We start from the raw sequence: 21256 nt of genomic DNA, 5'->3' as shown, positions 1-21256 counted from the left end.
GGTGGCCCAGATGACGCAACTGGGCCTAATTTAGATAGGGCGTAATGGGCCTTGGGTTAGCGGGTTGTAAATGGGCTATATGCGAACAGGCCGTTAACAGGCTTTACATGGGCCGCCCTGCCACCTTTTGACCAAGTCAAACGGGTCGGCCTTTTCATAGGAATGGGCCTCTGTTGGGCCGTGCCACGTGTCGACGTATCATAGGCGCTTTCTGTCCAATGACTGGATGACATCTGTCCCAACAATGAGCCGACACGTGTTTCCTCCAGCCAATGATGATTTTACACGTGGAAAATCCCCATTGGTCGGGGCTGTTAACGGGTTATCAGATCCAAAACCCGACCCAATAGCTTAACAGCATTCCGTTACAATGGATGCCACGTGTCGGTCACCCTTGACGAAAGCACTTCTATGACGCGGTATTTATCGTCATGGAAGTGGACACTTCTGTGATGATAATTTTGGTAATGTCATGGAACACTTCTACGACAGCACATGTATGACTATCCTGATTCTGTCATAAAATCATCATGGATGTACATGCATGACAGAAAATGCGACCTACTGTGACAAACACGTATCATCACGGAAGTGTATTTTTTTGTAGTGTGTTAATGTTTTGTTCCGGTACTCTATTAAAAGGAGGCCTTAAAATCCCTTAGTTTCCATTAGGACCCCGCTGCCACGGGAGGGTAGGACAAAAGATGTCATGCAAGTTCTTTTCCATAAGCATGTATGACTATATTCGGAATACATGCCTACATTATATCAATGAACTGGAGCTAGTTCTGTGTCACTCTAGATTATGATTGTTACATGATGAACCGCATCCGGCATAATTCTCCATCACTGATCCATTGCCTGCGAGCTTTCCATATATTGTTCTTCGCTTATTTACTTTTCCGTTGCTATTGCTATCATCACTACAAAATACCAAAAACATTACTTTTGCTACTGTTACCTTTTGCAACCGTTATCACTACTATCATATTACTTGCTACTAAACACTTTGCTGCAGATACTAAGTTTCCAGGTGTGGTTGAATTGACAACTCAGCTACTAATACTTGAGAGTATTCTTTGGCTCCCCTTGTGTCGAATCAATAAATTTGGGTTGAATACTCTACCCTCTAAAATTGTTGCGATCCCCTATACTTGTGGGTTATCACCAGTTTTTCCATGAGAGTCCACCATACCTACCTATGGATTGAGTAAGATCCTCCAAGTAAGTTGTCATCGGTGCAAAGCAATAAAAATTGCTCTCTAAATATGTATGACTTATTAGTGTGGGAGAAAATAAACTTTATACGATCGTGTGATATGGAAGAAATAAAAGCGACAGACTGCATAGTAAAGGTCCATATCACAAGTGGCAATATAAAGTGACGTTCTTTCGCACTAAGATTTTGTGCATCCAACCATAAAAGCGCATGACAACCTCTGCTTCCCTCTGCGAAGGGCCTATCTTTTACTTTTATCTCCTACCTTGCATAAGAGTCATCGTGGTCTTCACCCTTCCTTTTTACATTTTATCCTTTGGCAAGCACAGTATGTTGGAAAGATCCTGGTATATATGGCTAATTGGATGTGAGTTTTCATGAACTATTATTGTTGACATTACCCTTGAGGTAAAACATTGGGAGGCAAAATTATAAGCCCCTATATTTCTCTGTGTCCGATTAAAACTTAATACCCATAAGTATTGCGTGAGTGTCAGCAATTGTGAAAGACTACATGATAGTTGAGTATGTGGACTTGCTGAAAAGCTCTTACATGTTGACTCTTTCCTATGTTATGATAAATTGCAATTGCTCCAATGACTGAGATTATAGTTTGTTAGTTGTCAATGAAGTTTATGATTCATACTTGAAATTGTGATTGAATTATTACTCTAGCATAAGAAATTATATGACAAGAATTATATAAGTTGCTGATTCTAAGAATGATCATGATGCACTCATGTCCGTATTTTATTTCTATCGACACCTCTATCTCTAAACATGTGGACATATTTTTCGATTTAGGCTTTCGCTTGAGGACAAGCGAGGTCTAAGCTTGGGGGAGTTGATACGTCCATTTTGCATCATGCTTTTATATCGATATTTATCATTATGGGCTGTTATTACACAGTATGTCACAATACTTATGCCTATTCACTCTTATTTTACAAAGTTTCCATAAAGAGGGAGAATGCCGGCAGCTAGGATTCTGCGCTGGAAAAGGAGAAAATATTAGAGACCTATTTTGCACAGCTCCAAAAGTCCTGAAACTTCACGGAAGACGTTTTCAGAATATATAAAAAATACTCAGCGGAAGAAGTTCACCAGGGGGGCCACACCCTGCCCACGAGGGTGGGGGGCGCGCCCTACCCCCTGGGCGCACCCCCTACCTCGTGGGCCCCCTGGTGGCCCTCCGATGACCATCTTCTGCTATATGAGGTCTTTCGATGAGAAACAAAATCAGAAGCCATCTTCTCAGACGAAACTCCGCCGCCACGAGGCGGAACCTTGGCGGAACCAATCTAGGGCTCTAGCGGAGCTGTTCTGCCGGGGAAACTTCCCTCCGGGAGGGGGAAATCATCTCCATCATCACCAATGCTCCTCTCATCGGGAGAGGGCAATCTCCATCAACATCTTCACCAGCACTGTCTCCTCTCAAAACCCTAGTTCATCTCTTGTATCCAATTCTTGTCTCCAAGTCCGGGATTGGTACCTATGGGTTGCTAGTAGTGTTAATTACTCCTTGTAGTTGATGCTAGTTGGTTTATTTGGTGGAATATCATATGTTCAGATCCTATATGCATATTAATACCCCTCTGATTATGAACATGAATATGCTTTGTGAGTAGTTACGTTTGTTCCTGAGGACATGGGAGAAGTCTTGCTATTAGTAGTCATGTGAATTTGGTCTTCGTTCGATATTTTGATGAGATGTATGTTGTCATCCCTCTAGTGGTGTCATGTGAACGTCGACTACATGACAGTTCACCATTGTTTGGGCCTAGAGGAAGGCATTGGGGAGTAATAAGTAGATGATGGGTTGCTAGAGTGACAGAAGCTTAAACCCTAGTTTATGCGTTGCTTCGTAAGGGGCTGATTTGGATCCATATGGTTCATGCTATGGTTAGGTTTACCTTAATACTTTTGTTGTAGTTGCGGATGCTTGCAATAGAGGTTAATCATAAGTAGGATGTTTGTCTAAGTAAGGACAGTACCCAAGCACCAGTCCATCCACATATCAGATTATCAAAGTACCGAACGCGAATCATATGAGCGTGATGAAAACTAGCTTGATGATATTCCCATGTGTCCTCGGGAGTGCTTTTCTCTATATAAGAGTTTGTCCAGGCTTGTCCTTTGCTACAAAAAGGATTGGGCCACCTTGTTGCACTTTATTTACTTTTGTTACTTGTTGCTCGTTACAAATTATCCTATCACAAAACTATCTGTTACCACTTATTTCAGTACTTGCAGAGAATACCTTGCTGGAAACCGCTTATCATTTCCTTCTGCTCCTCGTTGGGTTCGACACTCTTACTTATCGAAAGGACTACGATAGATCCCCTATACTTGTGGGTCATCAGGGTTGAATACTCTACCCTCGAAAACTGTTGCGATCCCCTATACTTGTGTGTTATCACCACTATGTAACCATAATATGTGTCCTTCCCCCTCTTGGTTGCTGCCTCAAAGAGGACACCGCTGTTTTGGTTGGTGCTCTTTTGATCTTGGGCGATCGTGTAAAATTTATTCCCATTTATCTCGTATCCTTTGTAAGTCAATACAGTCAAAGATGGTCCCCTGGACAGCGAGTACAGCTCATCAGAAATAGTGGTGTCACCTCTGAGACGTGTTTCCAACCAACTGCCGAGAGTCCTGATGTGTTCACATGTAATCCAGTCGTCATACTGCTCCGGGTGTTTTGAGCGCAGACTATTCTTGTATTCATCGACATACGGGGTCACCAAGGTAGAGTTTTGTAGAACTGTGTAGTGTGATTAAGACCAAGAATGCCCGTCCCTGCATATTATTGAGTCCCCTCCTAGCATGCCTTTTCCAGTCAATCTCCCCTCATACCGTGATTTAGGGAGACCAATCTTCTTAAGGCCAGGAATGAAGTCAACACAAAACCCAATGACATCCTCTGTTTGATGGCCCATGGAGATGCTTCCTTCTGGCCTAGCACGGTTACAGACATATTTCTTTAGGACTCCCGTGAACCTCTCAAAGGGGGACATATTGTGTAGAAATACAGGGCCCAGAACGACAATCTCGTCGACTAGATGAACTAGGACATGCGTCATGATATTGAAGAAGGATCGTGGGAACACCAGCTCGAAACTGACAAGACATTGCGCCACATCACTCCTTAGCCTTGGTATGATTTCTGGATCGATCACCTTCTGAGAGATTGCATTGAGGAATGCACATAGCTTCACAATGGCTAATCGGACATTTTTCGGTAAAGCCCCCTCAATGCAACTGGAAGTAGTTGCGTCATAATCACGTAGCAATCATGAGACTTTAGGTTCTGAAACTTTTTCTCGGCCATATTTATTATTCCCTTTATATTCGACGAGAAGCCAGACACGACCTTCATACTGAGCAGGCATTCAAAGAAGATTTCCTTCTCTTCTTTGGTAAGATCATAGCTGGCAGGACCTTCATACTGCTTTGGAGGCATGTCGTCTTTTTCGTGCAAACGTTGTAGGTCCTCCCGTGCCTTCGGTGTATCTTTTGTCTTCCCATACATGCCCAAGAAGCCTAGCAGGTTCACGCAATGGTTCTTCGTCACGTGCATTACGTCGATTGAAGAGCGGACCTCTAGGTCTTTCCAGTAGGGTAGGTCCCAAAATATAGATTTCTTCTTCCACATGGGTGCGCGTCCCTCGGCGTCATTCAGAATAGATAGTTTGCCGGGACCCTTTCCAAAGATTACGTGTAAATCATTGACCATAGCAAGTACGTGATCACCAGTACGCTTGGCGGGCTTCTTCCGGTGATCTGCCTCGCCTTTGAAATGCTTGCCTTTCTTTCAACATTGATGGTTGGTCGGAAGAAATTGACGATAGCCTAGGTACACATTCTTCCTGTATTTGTCTAGGTATATACTTTCGGTGTCAGCTAAACAGTGCGTGCATGTGTGGTATCCCTTGTTTGTCTGTCCTGAAAGGTTACTGAGAGCGGACCAATCGTTGATGGTTACAAATAGCAATGCGTGCAGGTTAAATTCCTCCTGTTTGTGCTCATCCCACACACGTACACCATTTCCATTCCATAGCTATAAAAGTTCTTCAACTAATGGCCTTAGGTACACATCAATGTCGTTGCCGGATTGCTTAGGGCCTTGGATGAGAACTGGCATCATAATGAACTTCCGCTTCATGCACATCCAAGGAGGAAGGCTATACAAACATAGAGTCACGGGCCAGGTGTTATGATTGCTGCTCTGCTCCCCGAAAGGATTAATGCCATCCACGCTTAAACCAAACCATACGTTCCTTGGGTCACCTGCAAACTCAGCCCGATAATTTCTCTCGATTTTTCTCCACTGTGAACTGTCAGTGGGTGCTCTCAACTTCCCATCTTTCTTACGGCCCTCTTTGTGCCATCGCATCAACTTGGCATGCTCTTCGTTTTTGAACAAACGTTTCAAATGTGGTATTATAGGAGCATACCACATCATCTTGGCAGGAACCCTCTTCCTGGGGGGCTTGCCATTAACATCACCAGGGTCATCTCGTCTGATCTTATACCGCAATGCACCGCATACCGGGCATGCGTTCAAATCCTCGTACGCACAGCGGTAGAGGATGCAGTCATTAGGGCATGCACGTATCTTCAGCACCTCCAATCCTAGAGGGCATACGACCTTCTTTGTTGCGTACATACTGTTGGGCAATTCATTATCCTTTGGAAGCTTCTTCTTCAATATTTTCAGTAGCTTCTCAAATCCTTTGTTAGTCACAACATTCTCTGCCTTCTATTGCAGCAATTCCAGTACGGTATCGAGCTTTGTGTTGCCATCTTCGCAATTGGGGTACAACCCTTTTTTGTGATCCTCGATCGAACTTCAGCTTCTCCTTTTGACTTTCGCACTATCTCCTTGCATCAACAATAACCCGGCGGAGATCATCATCGGGCACATCGTCTGGTTCCTCTTGATCTTCAGCAGCTTCCCTCGTTGTAGCATCACCGTATTCAGGGGGCACATAGTTGTCATCGTCCTCTTCTTCTTCGCTGTCTTCCATCATAACCCTTATTTCTCTGTGCTTGGTCCAAACATTATAGTGTGGCATGAAACCCTTATAAAGCAGGTGGGTGTGAAGGATTTTCCGGTCAGAGTAAGACTTCGTATTCCCACATATAGGGCATGAACAACACACAAAACCATTCTGCTTGTTTGCCTCAGCCACTTCGAGAAAATTATGCACGCCCTTAATATACTCGGAGGTGTGTCTGTCACCGTACATCCATTGTCGGTCCATCTGCGTGCATTATATGTAATTAAGTGTGTCAAAAACCATTACAGATTCACATGGATATATAAGTGACCAAATTAATAGAAGTTCATCATCACATTAAAACCAAAGTACATACATAGTTCTCATTGAACAACACATTGCTCTCCAGAGCATCTAATTAAACCATACATTGAAACTATGTAAAACCTTTCAATGCAACAACAAATGCGATCATAGTCGCAACCAAGGTAACAATTGATCCAACGGCATAATGATACCAGCCTCGGTATGAATGGCATATTTTCTAATCTTTCTATCTTCAACCGCATTACATCCATCTTGATCTTATGATCATCGACGACATCCGCAACATGCAACTCCAATATCATCTTCTCCTCCACAATTTTTTTTATTTTTTCCTTCAAGTAATTGTTTTCTTCTTCAACTAAATTTAACCTCTCGACAATAGGGTTGGTTGGAATTTCCGGTTCACATACCTCCTAGATAAATAAAATCTATGTCACGTTGGTCGGCATAATTGTCATAAACAATAAATGAACCAAATAGTTATAGAAGATAATATATACGACATCTGAATCATAGACAGGACGAGGGACGACGGGGGCAGATACCAAAACCATCGCACTATATGATAACAAGCAATAATAAAAGTAAGAAAATTAGACAAGCATCTATCTAATCATACAAGTAAGAATTTTTTTCTTTTAGAAAGAAGATAAGAACAAGAGGCTCACCACGGTGGTGTCGGCGACGAGATCGGCGCGGGCGATCGACGATGATGAAGACGGAGACGGGACTTGACGGACTGCTAAACCTAGACAAATCTCAAAGAAATGGAGCTTGGAGGTCGAGCTTCGAGATGAGAAAGCTTAACTAGCGTGGCTCGTGCATTTCATCGAACACCTCATGCACATAGGAGGTGAGCTAGAGCACCACAAAGTTCTCCCCTCACCGGCCAAAAAACAGAGTAGTGGAGTGTTCTGCTCATGGGCGAGGGGATATATATAGCCACCTCATTGGTCCCGGTTCGTGGCAAGAACCGGAACTAAAGGCCCCACTCTGTCCCGGTTCCAGGCACGAACCGGGACCAATGGTCCCACATCCATTGGTCCCGGTTCGTGGCTAGAACCGGGACAAATGGGTCCAGACGAACCGGGACCAATGCCCCACGAGTCCCGACTGGCCCCCGGGCTCATGAACCGAGACGTATGCCTCCATTGGTCCCGGTTTGTGGCTGAACCGGGACTAATGGGCTGGCCAGGCCTCAACCAAAGCCCTGTTTTCTACTAGTGTAAGTGACACTAAATAAAATAAGAACACATTTATTCTTTCCAAAATATATTAATGGGTGCAAAAAATTGCACATATATGGTCGAGTATAGCAACAAATTTCAAAAGATAAAGAAATTATGGTGTCATGCTAGGTAGCAAACTTTGTCTATCTCTACTTCTAAAGGGGAACTTTAGCCTCCCCTTCATTTTTTGTCTGGTTTTATTCGAAAGTGCGTTATATCGACTAGAGGGGGGTGAATAGGCGAATTTCATGAATTCTTCACTGAGGAATTTCAGGGTGAGGAAATTCCTGAGTGAAGAACTACTTGCAGCGAAATAAGTACTCAGAAGTAAACATAACAATGCATGAGCATGATCTTCATGATGAAATGAGAACAAGCACAGAGTACGAAAAGTGTAAACATAGGATAACACGGGATAAGACAAACAGACTGAAGAAATTAAACTGAGGAACTTGAGAAAGTCTTCAATCAAAGTCTTCAAACAGATATGAACAAGCTCACTACACAGAAATGAGGAAATGGAAGGGTTGAGGAAATGGAACCAGGTAGCTTGTTGAAGACAATGATTTGGTAGACCAGTTCCAACTGCTTGATAGTTGTACGTCTGGTTAGGGCGGCTAGGTATTTAAACCTGAGGACACACAGTCCCAGCCCAGTCCTAAACACGCAGCTCAGGACACTTAGTCCTCACCGTATTCCCCTTGAGCTAAGGTCACACAGACCTCGCCCAATCACTCGTGGTAAGTCTTCAGGTGACTTCCAAACCTTCACAGACTTGGTCACTCGGCGATCCACAATTTCCTTTTGGATACTCTAGACCATGACGCCTAACCGTCTGGAAGATGCACAGTCTTCAAAGGTAACAAGCGTCGGATCCACGCAGGATCAATCTCTTCAGTGATGCTCAATCACTTTGGGTTTGTAGGTGTTTGGGTTTTGGTTTTCCTCACTTGATGATTTTCACTCAAAGTCCTTAGAGGATGGGATGCTCTCCAATGACAAGTGTCGGTTTCTCTCGGAGCAGCCAACCAGCTAGTGGTTGTAGGGGACGGCTATTTATAGCCTAGGGAGCAGCCCGACATGATAAGACATAAATGCCCTTCAATGATGTGACCGTTATGTGGGTAGATATTTTGGGACAGCTGGCGCATAGCACAACAATGGTCGGAATTTTGGGTAGCAAAATCCTCAGAGCTGTCATGTTCCTCACTGTGTAGGCAATCCGCACTGGCGAATTCCTAACTCCTTAGTCAGAACAAATTCCTCAGAGAACGGAAGAACTTCGTCTCTGTCACTGAAGAATATGACTGAATTGTATGAGATTTCCAATGGCTTCACTCGAAGGATTGGTAGGAAGGATTTGAGTTGAGCATCACTTGGAAATTTTTCCTTAGTATTTTCTCGACCCCCTTTAACAGTACGATGTTTCCTATAACTCAAGAAAGAGAAAATGGAACTACGAAAACAAAAGTCTTCACTCTTCATGTTCCTTGAACGAATACCAAGTCTCAGGATTACACCAATTTCTTCACTTTCAAAGTCTTTATAAAGTCTTCAGAAATTCAAAGTCTTCAGTCGAAAAACTTCATTTTTAGGGGTCGACTTTCTCTGTAAATATCAAACTCCTCATAGACTTATAGACCTGTGTACACTCACAAACGTATTAGTTCCTTAACCTATAAGTCTTCAATACACCAAAATCACTAAGAGACACTAGATGCACTTACATTATTTCAGTTGGTTTTATTTTGTCTCACCTTCCACCACCATCCCTTCATGGTGGGTTTTTAACCTTCCAATAAAAAAAATTCTAACATTTTTAAACTTCCCTAACTAGCTACGTTACAAACGGGCAGGAACCTATAGCACATTACCAAACAATAAAATCCAATTTGGTGACAATCAATTTCAAATCCTAATTTTCCTAACGTGATCCCTGCCTTTCTTAACAATCAAATCTTTATCTTCTCAATCTATGTCTACTACCTAAAAATACACTCATGCCGCGCACCGCGTTCCGCCCCTGTTTCGGCAACCTCCCTTTGTCGACCCGCTCCCGCATACAACATGAAATCTCCTGAATCTCTTGATCCCTTTCCCGTCAATCCTCACGGGGTGTCTTCCCTGCTTCCATCTACCCCTCGTCTCCCCTCCCACCTCTGCCAAATCCCAGCATCAAGACAGACTCAGAGTCTCAGATCCGACATTTAGGTCGCGTTAAGAAAGGTCTTGCAAGCCAGGATCTATCATGTCAAATGAAGTGCACAAGTCTTATTAGCTCATGCATGCTCTACCATGATGGAAATATGCTCTAAAGACAATAATAAAATGGTTTTTATTATATACATAAGGATGTAGTGGAATGCATGATGAAATCGTAGTTGAGATTAAGTTAATAGCTGGAGAGTTCAATTGTATTTTTCGTTTTGAGGGTCGGGCATCAAATAGTGAAGCGCATTTATTTGCCAAGTTTTCTCATTATTTATATCGTTGTCGTCATGTCTGGTTGGGACAGCCCCCATGATCCCATTTGTATCCCAAAAATTGTGAACTTTAAGTAGTAAAGCTTGCATTTCCAAAAAAAATAGAGTAGTAAACCCTCCTGAACCGCTCACTCCTCGCACGACCCTTCCCCCTGACCTAGCCATCACCCTGACCCTCGCATGTCCTATTTGACGCATAGGTCGCCAAATAGCAACCTAGCATGTACCTCCCAACCCCATTACGTACGCCTTGGGCCAACCCACCCAGATCCGTACTTGTTTGGGAAAGGTTCTAGTTCCTTCCCACACCTTTTAATATATTTCTGTGTGTTTTCTCTTTCAGGTTTTTCTGCTTTTTTCATTTTCATTCTTTCCTTTCATTTTTCATTTTTTATTTATTTTTATTTACCTTTTTCATGTTCGTTTTCCTTTCCTTTTCATTTCTCATTTTTCCTTTTCCTTTTTGTTTTAATTTTGCGAATATCTTTCAAATACGTGAATATTTTTTGAAATCATCAACATTTTTCAAATCTGCTCCCTCGTCCTAATCTGTCCCTCATCCACTATGTAGTCGCGTGCGTTGCTGCCCCGTCGCCACGCGTCGTTCCACGTGTCCTAAACGATATTTGTGCGAAACTACTAGTTAAGGAATACCCGTTGCAAAGATCACTCCAACTTCCCAAGTTGCGACAAGTGGCGCGCCACCATTTGTCGCAACTTGGGAGTTTTCCCATTTTTCGTAGATTCATTTATTCAAAACGTTTTATCTCCCAAACCATGTGTCCAAATTGAATCGCTTTTACCGTTGGATTCCTCGCGCCGAGATCTTTAAAACTAAATCTCATATTGATAGGTTCTGACGAACTTTTTTTTCACGAAAAAATCAGACAAAAAACTGAACCGGGAGCACGGGTTTTTTCCCTTTTCGAAAGAGGCACGCCCGTGCCTCTCACGAAATCACAAACCGTGCCTCTCATGGAAGCAAAACAGTGACTCTCGCGGAAGGAAAAAAAATAAGAGAAAACATGTTTTTTTTCGTTTCCGAGGAGGCACGGCCGTGACTCTCGGGAAAGTACAACCGTGCCTCTCGCGGAAGCAAAAGCGTGACTCTCGCGAAAGCACAACCATGTTTCTCGCGGAAGGAAAAAAACAGAAAACATGTTTTTTTTGTTTCTGAGAGTCACGGCCGCGACTCTCGCTAATGCACAACCGTGCTTCTCGCGGAAGCAAAACCGTGACTCTCGCAAAAAAACAGAAAAACACAATTTTTTTTGTTTTCGAGAGGCACAGCCGTGACTCTCGTGAAAGCACACCCGTGCCTCTCGCGAAAGCAAAACCGTGACTCGCGTTTTTTTTGTTTCCGAGAGGCACGGCCGTGACTCTCGCGAAAGCAAAATCGTGACTCTCGCGAAAGAAAAGAAAAAAAATGCATTTTTTCGTGAATTTTTTATATCGAAAAGCTAAAGAAGACCGGTGAAAAACCAAAACGTCGAAACCCCCCGGAAAAAAACCGTTTAAAAAGCCGAAAATGCGTGGGGGAAAGGACAAAATTCAAAGGGAGCATCCAAAGCATGACACGTGGCGAATGGCTGAAAGCGCGCCACGTGGCGCTGATAGTTGCAAGGCTCCCGAAGGAGCGCTCGTTATTGCTCTCATATTTTTTTTAGAAAAATATTGCTCTCATATTTGTGCCTTCGTGGATCGACCCAGTCCAGGCCTAGTAGCAGCCCAAACGAACGAACAGCCCAATGCGGGGGGCGTGAGCTTGGGCTCGGCCCAGCACGTCTCACTCCTCGCGCCGTCCCCTCCCACGCCCTCCCCTCCCCGCCCCGCCCTCGTCGTGGCCGCCGGCAGCGCTCCCTCGTCGCGCTCGCTGCCCCCGTCCACCATTCGCCTCCCGCGCAGGCCCTTTCTCTCCTTTACCCGCCGCCGCCCACTCCCGCCCGCCCCCGTGCACCATCCGCCCCCGACGTCGTCTGCAGGCTGCAGCTCCGCCGCCAGAGCTCCGCTCCCTCCCGTACGTCCTGATGCCGGACCTCTCCGTCCACATCCCGCTGCCATCGGCGATTGACCTTCCCTTGTCCCGCAACCTGAACGGAAACAAGTGAAGCTCTGTAAGTTGTGCCATCCGATCCTTAGTTATCGAGGCTGCCGGATTCTTAACTAATTATGTGTGTTAAAATAGCTACATATAATCTATCTATTTTGTTGTTCTGGAACCTAACCCAATATTTACATGTATGGCTGGGGAAAGATTGATGAGCAGATACATTTCTTACATGTGCTTCAGCTTGATACTGTACTGCTGATGGTAATTCTTAATTGGCAAGTTCATGATAATCACAATGCTACTTTAGTGTGGAAGCTATACTTGTTTAACTATTTCGAGTGTTCCGTGTCTGATGTTTTGTACTTCTGATGGAAAGTTGGAACCAATCTGTGTGCTGACACTTTTCTGAGGGCGTATCTCCATGCGATGCACATGCCTATTTCTATCCAAAGTGGGGGGAAATTCATGTTCATACAGTTGTTGAACTCGAAAATTCTATGTAAATAAATAAACTTGGTTAGGTGTTAATTAGCTACAATATGGTCATGTATAGCTAAACCAACATTTAGTGAGATCCTTATTGTTAAACAGCATGTAAACATCCCCTCCTGTCTTTAGGCGCATTCAGACTTTTACACTCATAGCCACAGTTTAGACAGCTTTTTGCCAAAATGGCTTTACAACTTTCTCACAGCGCACAGCTCACGGCTTATCTCCCACAGGTACTTCCCCAAGCTGTTTTCTGTCAAGCCACAGCCGAACCAAACACAGCCTCAATCGATTGGGCTCGTTCGAGAGGTTCGATGTCAATGGTCCGGGTGAATCCGGCGACGGCGGTTCTTTATTCGTACAAGCACATCAAGCGCTTGGCTGGTGGCCGGCCGGACCAGTTTGACCTCGCGTCGGTCATGTCAGCGTGCGCAAGGCTGGACATCCTCGCCTGCGGCACACAGGTGCACTGTGACGCGGTGAAGAGCGGCTTCTTCTCGGGCGCCTTCTGTGCGACGGCGCTGGTGAACATGTATGCCAGGTGCGGCTGCGTGGGGGATGCCCGCAGGGTGTTCGGCGGAATCGCATGCCCAGACACCGTGTGCTGGACGAGCATGATCTCTGGGTACCACCGAGCTGAAAGATATGGGGAAGCATTGTCTTTGTTCTCGAGAATGTTGAAGATGGGATCTTCTCCGGACCAAGTGACTTGTGTCACCGTCATTTCCATTCTTGCGAGCTTGGGTAGGCTGGATGATGCTAGGGCCTTACTGAAGAGGATGCCGGTGCCGAGCACGGTTGCTTGGAACGCTGTCATCTCCAGTTATGCGCAACAGAGTGGGATCGAGCATGAGGTTTTTGGATTGTATAAGGGTATGAAGAGGCAGGGATTATGGCCCAGTAGATCGACTTTTGCCAGCATGCTGAGCGCAGCAGCCAATATGAAGGCATTCGTTGAAGGTCGACAGTTCCATGCGTCCTCGATAAGGCATGGCTTGGATGCAAATGTTTTCGTGGGTAGTTCTCTGATCAACCTTTATGCGAAATGTGGTTGCATTAGTGAGGCGAGGTATGTGTTTGATTTCTCCCGTGAGAGGAACATTGTCATGTGGAATGTGATGCTCAATGGGCTTGTTCGAAATGAGTTACAAGAAGAGGCCATCCAAATGTTCTGGTATATGACAAGGCTTGGTCTTGAGGCTGATGAATTCACGTTCGTCAGTGTTCTTGGTGCATGTGCCTACTTGGATTCACATTGCCTGGGAAGACAAGTGCAGTGCGTGACAATCAAGAATTGCATGGCTGCAAGCTTGCTTGTTGCTAATGCAACATTAGATATGCACTCCAAATTTGGAGCTATAGATGATGCGAAAACATTATTCAATCTGATTCCCTACAAGGATAATGTATCCTGGAATGCCCTTATAGTTGGACTTGCACATAATGGAGAAGAGGAAGAAGCAATTGGTATGCTTGGATTGATGAATGCGGATGGTATAACACCAGACGAGGTGTCTTTTGCTACTGTAGTGAATGCATGTTCCAATATTCGAGCTACTGAGACTGGAAAGCAAATCCACTGCCTAGCAATGAAGTATAGTATCTGCTCAAATCATGCTGTGGGTAGCTCTCTGATTGATTTATATTCTAAGCATGGAGATGTGGAATCTTGTAGGAAGGTTTTGGCACAGGTAGATGCAAGTAGTATAGTCACAATAAATGCTCTGATTGCGGGTCTTGTGCAGAACAATAGAGATGATGAAGCTATACAGTCATTTCAGCAGGCTCTTAGAGATGGTTTAAAGCCTTCCAGCATTACATTTTCAAGCATTCTTTCTGGTTGCACTGGACTTCTCAGTTCAATTGTTGGCAAACAAGCTCATTGTTACACAATGAAGTCTGGTCTTCTGAATGATGATTCTTCCCTTGGTGTTTCATTGTTCCGGATATATTTGAAGTCCAAAATGCCTGAGGATGCTGACAAACTCTTGACAGAGATTCCAGATCACAAAAACCTGCTTGAGTGGACAGCTATCATTTCAGGGTATGCTCAAAATGGTTACAGTTCTCAATCATTGCTATCATTTTGGAGAATGCGCAGTTATGATGTTCACTCAGATGAGGCGACATTCGCTAGTATTCTCAAAGCTTGTTCAGAGATGACAGCTCTTAACGACGGGAAAGAGATACATGGGCTCATCATTAAATCTGGATTTAATTCTTATGAAACTTCAACTAGTGCCCTCATAGACATGTACTCCAAGTGTGGGGATATCACCTCATCCTTTGAAGCCTTCAAACAATTGGAAAACAAGCAAGGCATCACATTATGGAACTCCATGATTGTTGGATTTGCAAAGAATGGTTATGCTGACGAGGCACTTATGCTTTTTCAGAAAATGCAGGAGTCACAACTAAAGCCTGATGAAGTTACATTCCTTGGTGTCCTAATCGCTTGTGCTCATGCTGGCTTAATTTCTGTGGGTCGGCATTACTTTGATTCTATGAACAAAGTCTATGGATTAAAGCCTAGAGTAGATCATTATGCGTGTTTTGTTGATCTCCTTGGACGAGGTGGTCATCTTGAAGAGGCTGAAGAAGTTATTAACCAGTTGCCCTTCAGACCTGATGGTGTGATCTGGGCGACATACCTTGCAGCATGCAGAATGCACAATGATGAAGAAAGGGGGAAAGTTGCAGCAAAAGAACTTACTGAGTTGGAACCAGAAAACTCGTCTACATATGTGTTGGTTTCAGGCTTACATGCTGCAGCTGGTAACTGGGGTGAAGCTAAGATAGCCAGAGAAGCAATGCGGGAAAATGGAGTAACAAAATTTCCAGGATGTAGTTGGGTCACAGTAGGGAACAAGACAAGCTTATTTCTTGTACAAGACAAGAAACACTCTGACTCTCTTAGCATCTATGAAAAGCTTGATGATCTTACTGGAATGATGAAGAAAGATGATGACATTGAGGAGTATGATATGCTTATTTCAGCTGAAATGTTTACTTGATGAGGTCCTGATGTCATCTTCTAGCCAATCCAGGACTTGCATAGATGCTTGGTTACCGAGGTAAAGAATTTGATATGCTTGGTCATATTTATTTGCGATTCTGATTCTGACCACTTTATTTTCTGCAATTTTAGCATCACTGCATCAGCACAGCTTTAAGGACTATTGGTTTCACCCTGCATTCCGGCTCAAGGGAGCCTAATTACCTGTGATCAAAACACTTTGTTCAGGTTCGTTTCTAGTTTATTTATTTCAGAGACGTAATTTTTTACTATGGTTGTAAGCTTCTGAGGGCTCGCAAAATTTTATATCTAGTAGTTGATACCAAGATGGCTTGTGAAGTTACCACAAGGTCAGTCTTGATGTGGGACGCGGTGGCAGTGAAGATTCAGGAGTCAACTAGAACTCATATATGCTCAGGTGCTTCAGCTTTTGCATTCATTTTAACACATTTATATTCTGTGAGTTTTAGTTCTGATCATACAAATTTATTTTATCCGTTCTAATCTTGATTTCCTGTCTAAAAATTTGCAGATGTTGCTTATTTGACGAATTTGATGTGGTGCCACAACTAGGTGGCACAGCTGCAGTTTTCCGATCTCTTATTTATGCATTCAGCTGGTCAGTTTTTTTTTCTGTTTCCTTTCCATGCCATCCATCATAAGCCATATACATCACCCAAGCAATAAGTAGACTAGTTGCTAGCGCAGTTCTGCAGGACATTGCCGATTCATGAATTTAGTTGATTGCACTGCTGATGTGTTCGCACAAGGTTGGACCAAGTTTCTGCCAGAACTTGCATCGAGATACTATCACTTTTTATTTTTGTACTGAAATCATGCTTTCTTGCTGAGTTTTTATTTTGTACTGTGGTAAAATTGAATGTTCTAGAGGTTCATACAACGATGGCATAGATCTTTCTTTCAGTCAGTTAGTTACGTGTTTCACCATATCCACACTGATATTCCACATGTCTCGGAATTTTTGTATGAAGCTTGATGTTTGTGTTACTTTGGCAACTTTTGTGCTTTGGAACTTGGTGAATGGTATCATCGCACGAGGCACAGTGAGCTACGAACTTGATTGAGCTTTATTCATGAGGAGTATTTCACTCATGATTGCAAGTCATATAGTTAGTGGATAAGCAGGTCCCTTTAAAAAGAATGTTGGGTTTTCTTATTAGTTTTTGGCAGTTTTGCAATGAGAATGGTTTCACAGTGGCATACTGTTCAGGTTTATAAGGCCATTGTATCCGTGAGGAAATTTGTTATTCTTATTTTATTTCTGGATATATCTCTTGCCATTCTTTGTACGTTATAGAGCGCCTCATATTGGTGTAGCTTAGATGCATTTTTTAAATCTTGGATTTTATGAACTAAATGCTTCAGTTAATTTAGATTTTGACTGTTGTTGTTAAGCTGCAACGTTGGTCATCTGAAATTTAATGAATGGGATCATTTACCTTTTGGCCCCAGGGACGAGATGAACGAGCAGCGGCAGCTCGAGTTCACCGCTCACGGGTCCATGGAGGACGAGCAACGGCCGGAGGGTGCGGATAAATAAGTTCTCTAGATATGCAACTAGGCGAGAACAACCTATATGACAACCAAACTAGTCCCTTTATATTTGTGGTAGCTATTCATGCACACAGAAGCTATTTTTTATTCGGAAAAGAAAAGGAAGTAAAAAAAAATTGACCCGGTTAGACTCAAAGTAATTTCTGAACTCGGGTTTGAATCAATCTTGAGCAGTGTTCACTAAAATGGGCATAACTTCGACTGCAAATTTTCAGCCCCTGGCTCCTTGGAGCCCTTTATTTTAGAAATTTAGAAAACAGTATTTAAAAGTAAAAAAGACTGAAAAGTTATAGTAGGAGTACATGTTCACTACAGATTTATAATTTTGTTGTTCAAAAACATTGTGAGTTGTATTTCGTTTTGAGGGATCCCATACTTTATTATTTTGGAACAATATTCAAAGGAAACCAAATCCCGGCCCAACAAAACCAGGGGTCCATTTTTATGTATGTATTTCTCTCTTTTTTGTACGCCACGTACGGAAATATGTTACGGAAGTTTGCGTGTATTTGGTAATATATATGCATTTCATGCAGAAAAAGAAAATCAATGTTTTTGTGACGTAGAAATGCGGTATTTGAACAGCAGCCTCCCTGCCCCCTACCAGGCGCTCCATTAGGACTTGTTCGGTTAATCCTCTCCCCAAGAGGATTGGAGAGGATTTGCAAGGATTGGTTCGTATTTTGACTTGTAAGAGGTTTAAATCCCCCTCAAACCCCTTCAATCCACTTAGATCCACACACAACCGAACAAGGCCTTAGGCATTTTCGGCGTAACTTCCTCATACGTACTCTGTTTTGGTAGAATGAGCTCTTTGTTGGGTGTGGCAGGTAAAGTAGAAGTGGGTGAGGCTGTAACAACTATCAAGATCAATGGTGTTGCTTGCCCATGGAGGCATGGTCTGTGTCTCTGTGAGCTCCTTTGGTTAGACAGACATAGGGAGGAGTAGCTTGTCTTGTCGCCCCCCAACCCAATCCCTTTATATCTGTGGTAGCTAGTCCATGATGCCACAAGCAAGCGTGGCCATAAATTCAGAGGTTTTTTTTTCTCTTTTGGAAGAGAAAAATTTAGAGGTTGAGAGAACATTTGGGCCAGAAATTTCATGACAGGAAAGCGGTGTGAGACGGGACACGTCTGTGGAGCAGCCGACAGCGACGTGGAGGAGGAAGAAGATGAACAAGACAGCCGTACAAATGACCGCCTCTTTTCTGTTCTTACCACCTCCAGCTCCAGCTCCATCGTTTTACCGCTTGTTACTGCTACCTCCGTTCCGTGGTGGTCATGGCGGCTTGCCTCTCCCCCACGCTCCCTCGCCAGGCCATCCACCGTCGCCGGTGCTGGACCCCCAAGCCTTCCTCCCCCCCCTCCACGGCCACCTACAACCAGCGCCACCGCTGCCGGAACATCGGAACTAGCTCCGGCGCCATCTCTGCCCGCGCCTCCCCTGCGGCCCCTGTCACCCAGGGCCTTGACGCCGATGATTTCCGCCACCCGCTCGACAAGCAGGTCAGTTCCTAGCTTTGTACTAAATCAACGACAATTAATATGGATCGAATGGAGTACTTTATATTTCTTTTCTTTTTCTCTATGTGTTGTTTGATTTGGTGTTCTTCTCATACGGATATAGGTATGCATGCGCCTAATCATCTTCTTGTTTTGCAGAACACTTTGCTGCTCAAAGCAATTCCAGGGCTCAATGATATAGGCAAGGCTTTGCTAGGTACTCCAATTCTCTGTTTTCCACCTATCATTTCATACCCCAAGATGATCTGCTTGCAGAAGCTAACATTATTTTGCTGATGCAGGGCCGGTTTCTGAGCAAGTTATGGTTCTTCAAAACATCGGATCGTCCGTTCTCGTCTCTGAAAACCAGGTCCCTCTGTCAGATCTTAGAACTTACAGTACCATTTCTAAAAATCACCATGTTTTAGTGCACCCGGACTGAATCCACAACCTGTTGTTTGTCTTTTAGTTGCCTGAACTTCACCAGCTTATGACCGAAGCTGCGAAAATCCTGAACACGGAAGCACCCGACTTCTACATACGGCAAAACCCTGTCCCTAATGCTTACACCTTGGCGATAAATGGGAAAAGGCCGTTCGTCGTCGTCCACACGAGCCTCGTGGAGCTGCTCACTAGAAAGGAATTGCAGGTAAGAAAAGACCATCCAAATAGGCTGGTGAATTATTAACACATGACTAGTAACCGCTGAATGTATGCGAATTACTCATGTGGAGTTGTGTGTTTTGGTTAGGCTGTTTTGGCACATGAGCTGGGTCACCTCAAGTGCGATCATGGAGTCTGGCTTACCTTTGCCAACATACTAACAATGGGGGCATACACTGTCCCTGGTAGGCCCTCTATCTTTCTTATTCCACACAATGTCATGTAATTGGCAGGCTGCTATGCGATTCATCTGATGGTAACTGCATGTGTTCACTCCCTTCAGGTTTGGGTATGGTTGCCGGGTTCCTTGAAGAACAGCTGTTCAGGTGGCTGCGAGCCGCGGAGCTGACCTGCGACAGGGCGGCTCTTCTCGTAGTACAGGACCCCAAGGTACCATTTTCTAGCAAACTAGTTCTTTTCTTCTTCTATAAGTTGATAATAATCACTGATTCATGTAAACTGTTTTAACAACATCCATCATCTAATCTGACTCTGAATCTGATACGCCCATGTTTACATTACTGTCAAGAGGTTGTCATCTCAGTCCTGATGAAGCTCGCGGGAGGATGCCCGTCCCTGTCGGACCAGCTCAACGTGGACGCCTTCCTGGAGCAAGCCCGCTCCTACGACAAGGCCTCGTCGAACCCGGTCGGGTGGTACATCCGGTCAGTTTAATTCTGCATGAACCTGTGAACTTGTTAGGCTGCATCTTAACTGACATTGTGAGACTGTTGTGATGATGAACAATGTGTTGTGCTTGTGTGTTGCAGGAACGCTCAGACGAGGGAGCTGTCGCACCCTCTGCCCGTGATGCGAGCCCGCGAGATGGACGAGTGGTCGCGGAGCCAGGAGTACAGGACCCTGTTGCAAAAAATGTTTCGGTAGCCAGTCAATCTGTGTATGAAATGGATTGAAATAGAAGCTAGCTTTGGAGTGGTGGTGGTGGTGGTACAAAACTAAGGAAGCAGTAGAGCTGAGTAGACCTAGGTGTCCCATATTGTCGTCCTATATAGGTAAAATGTTTGGGGCACCTAGGTGCCCAGGCACCTAAGCACCATGCAGGTAAGTCCCATGCGATTGACCACTTTCCAAATATTGTTGCATGCCATACTTGGCATAATAATGCATGTTATTATAATACCTTGTAATTTTTTTACATCTATAAAATGACGTCCTAGTTTGCTTATAAATATGTACGCATTATAATACCTTGTGTATGCTCTCTTGCTTTTGTCTTGTATTCGTAACCGGAATACAACACGCACACACATACGCTGCACCCATCTTTATATTTTTGTTCCTAAAAATAAAAAGATATTGCCATGCCTATCATAAGATTTTTGTCCTAGGTATCATATACCTAACACTAAGAATTTGTGTACATATAATAGTATGTATATAACAGAAACATATAAATGATATACCCAAGGTACGATAGAGAGAAATAATATAGCGAAGAAATATATGTCCCAAAAGTGATATACCCCTGAATGATAATTAAAGTATGATAATAACAAATATATTTTTAAGTGCATACTCAAGACTCCGTAAAATATATATATGTGCAAAAAAATGCATATACCCATAAGTGCATACTCAAGTCTCCGTAAAATATATATATGTGCAAAAAAATGTATATACCCATAAGTGCATACTCAACCCCCCGTAAAATATTTTTAAGTGTATATTCCCATAAAAT

The 21256-nt window shown here is 43.7% G+C and overlaps 2 protein-coding genes across 3 annotated transcripts in view; both read left to right on the top strand.

The window, feature by feature from the left end:
* Positions 1-12039: 12039 nt before the first annotated feature.
* On the top strand, positions 12040-17527 carry LOC123060220 (pentatricopeptide repeat-containing protein At3g09040, mitochondrial). Of its 2 annotated transcripts, none has more exons than XM_044482806.1 (6): positions 12040-12375; positions 13034-15874; positions 15949-16044; positions 16133-16234; positions 16349-16435; positions 17290-17527. In XM_044482806.1, exon 2 carries the CDS (start codon positions 13115-13117, stop codon positions 15812-15814), a length of 2700 nt encoding a protein of 899 aa, XP_044338741.1. In that variant the 5' UTR covers positions 12040-12375; positions 13034-13114; the 3' UTR covers positions 15815-15874; positions 15949-16044; positions 16133-16234; positions 16349-16435; positions 17290-17527. The 2 variants fall into 2 exon arrangements, with proteins under 2 accessions (XP_044338741.1, XP_044338742.1); XM_044482807.1 differs by having other exon boundaries at positions 16130-16234.
* A 171-nt stretch (positions 17528-17698) lies between these two features.
* The window catches only part of LOC123060223 (uncharacterized), a 6600-nt gene continuing 3042 nt past the window's right edge, over positions 17699-21256 (top strand). The window contains exons 1-8 of the mRNA XM_044482811.1: positions 17699-18897; positions 19054-19111; positions 19197-19264; positions 19364-19543; positions 19646-19742; positions 19841-19947; positions 20089-20222; positions 20328-20438. Of these exons, the coding sequence (XP_044338746.1) occupies positions 18673-18897; positions 19054-19111; positions 19197-19264; positions 19364-19543; positions 19646-19742; positions 19841-19947; positions 20089-20222; positions 20328-20438 (980 nt within the window). The 5' untranslated portion in view covers positions 17699-18672. The remainder of the gene's footprint in view (positions 18898-19053; positions 19112-19196; positions 19265-19363; positions 19544-19645; positions 19743-19840; positions 19948-20088; positions 20223-20327; positions 20439-21256) is intronic.

Source organism: Triticum aestivum, chromosome 3A (genome assembly GCF_018294505.1).
Source record: "Triticum aestivum cultivar Chinese Spring chromosome 3A, IWGSC CS RefSeq v2.1, whole genome shotgun sequence".
Taxonomy (NCBI): Eukaryota; Viridiplantae; Streptophyta; class Magnoliopsida; order Poales; family Poaceae; genus Triticum; species Triticum aestivum.
Note: the sequence above shows the minus strand (reverse complement) of the source record. Positions and strands in the feature narration are given on the sequence as shown.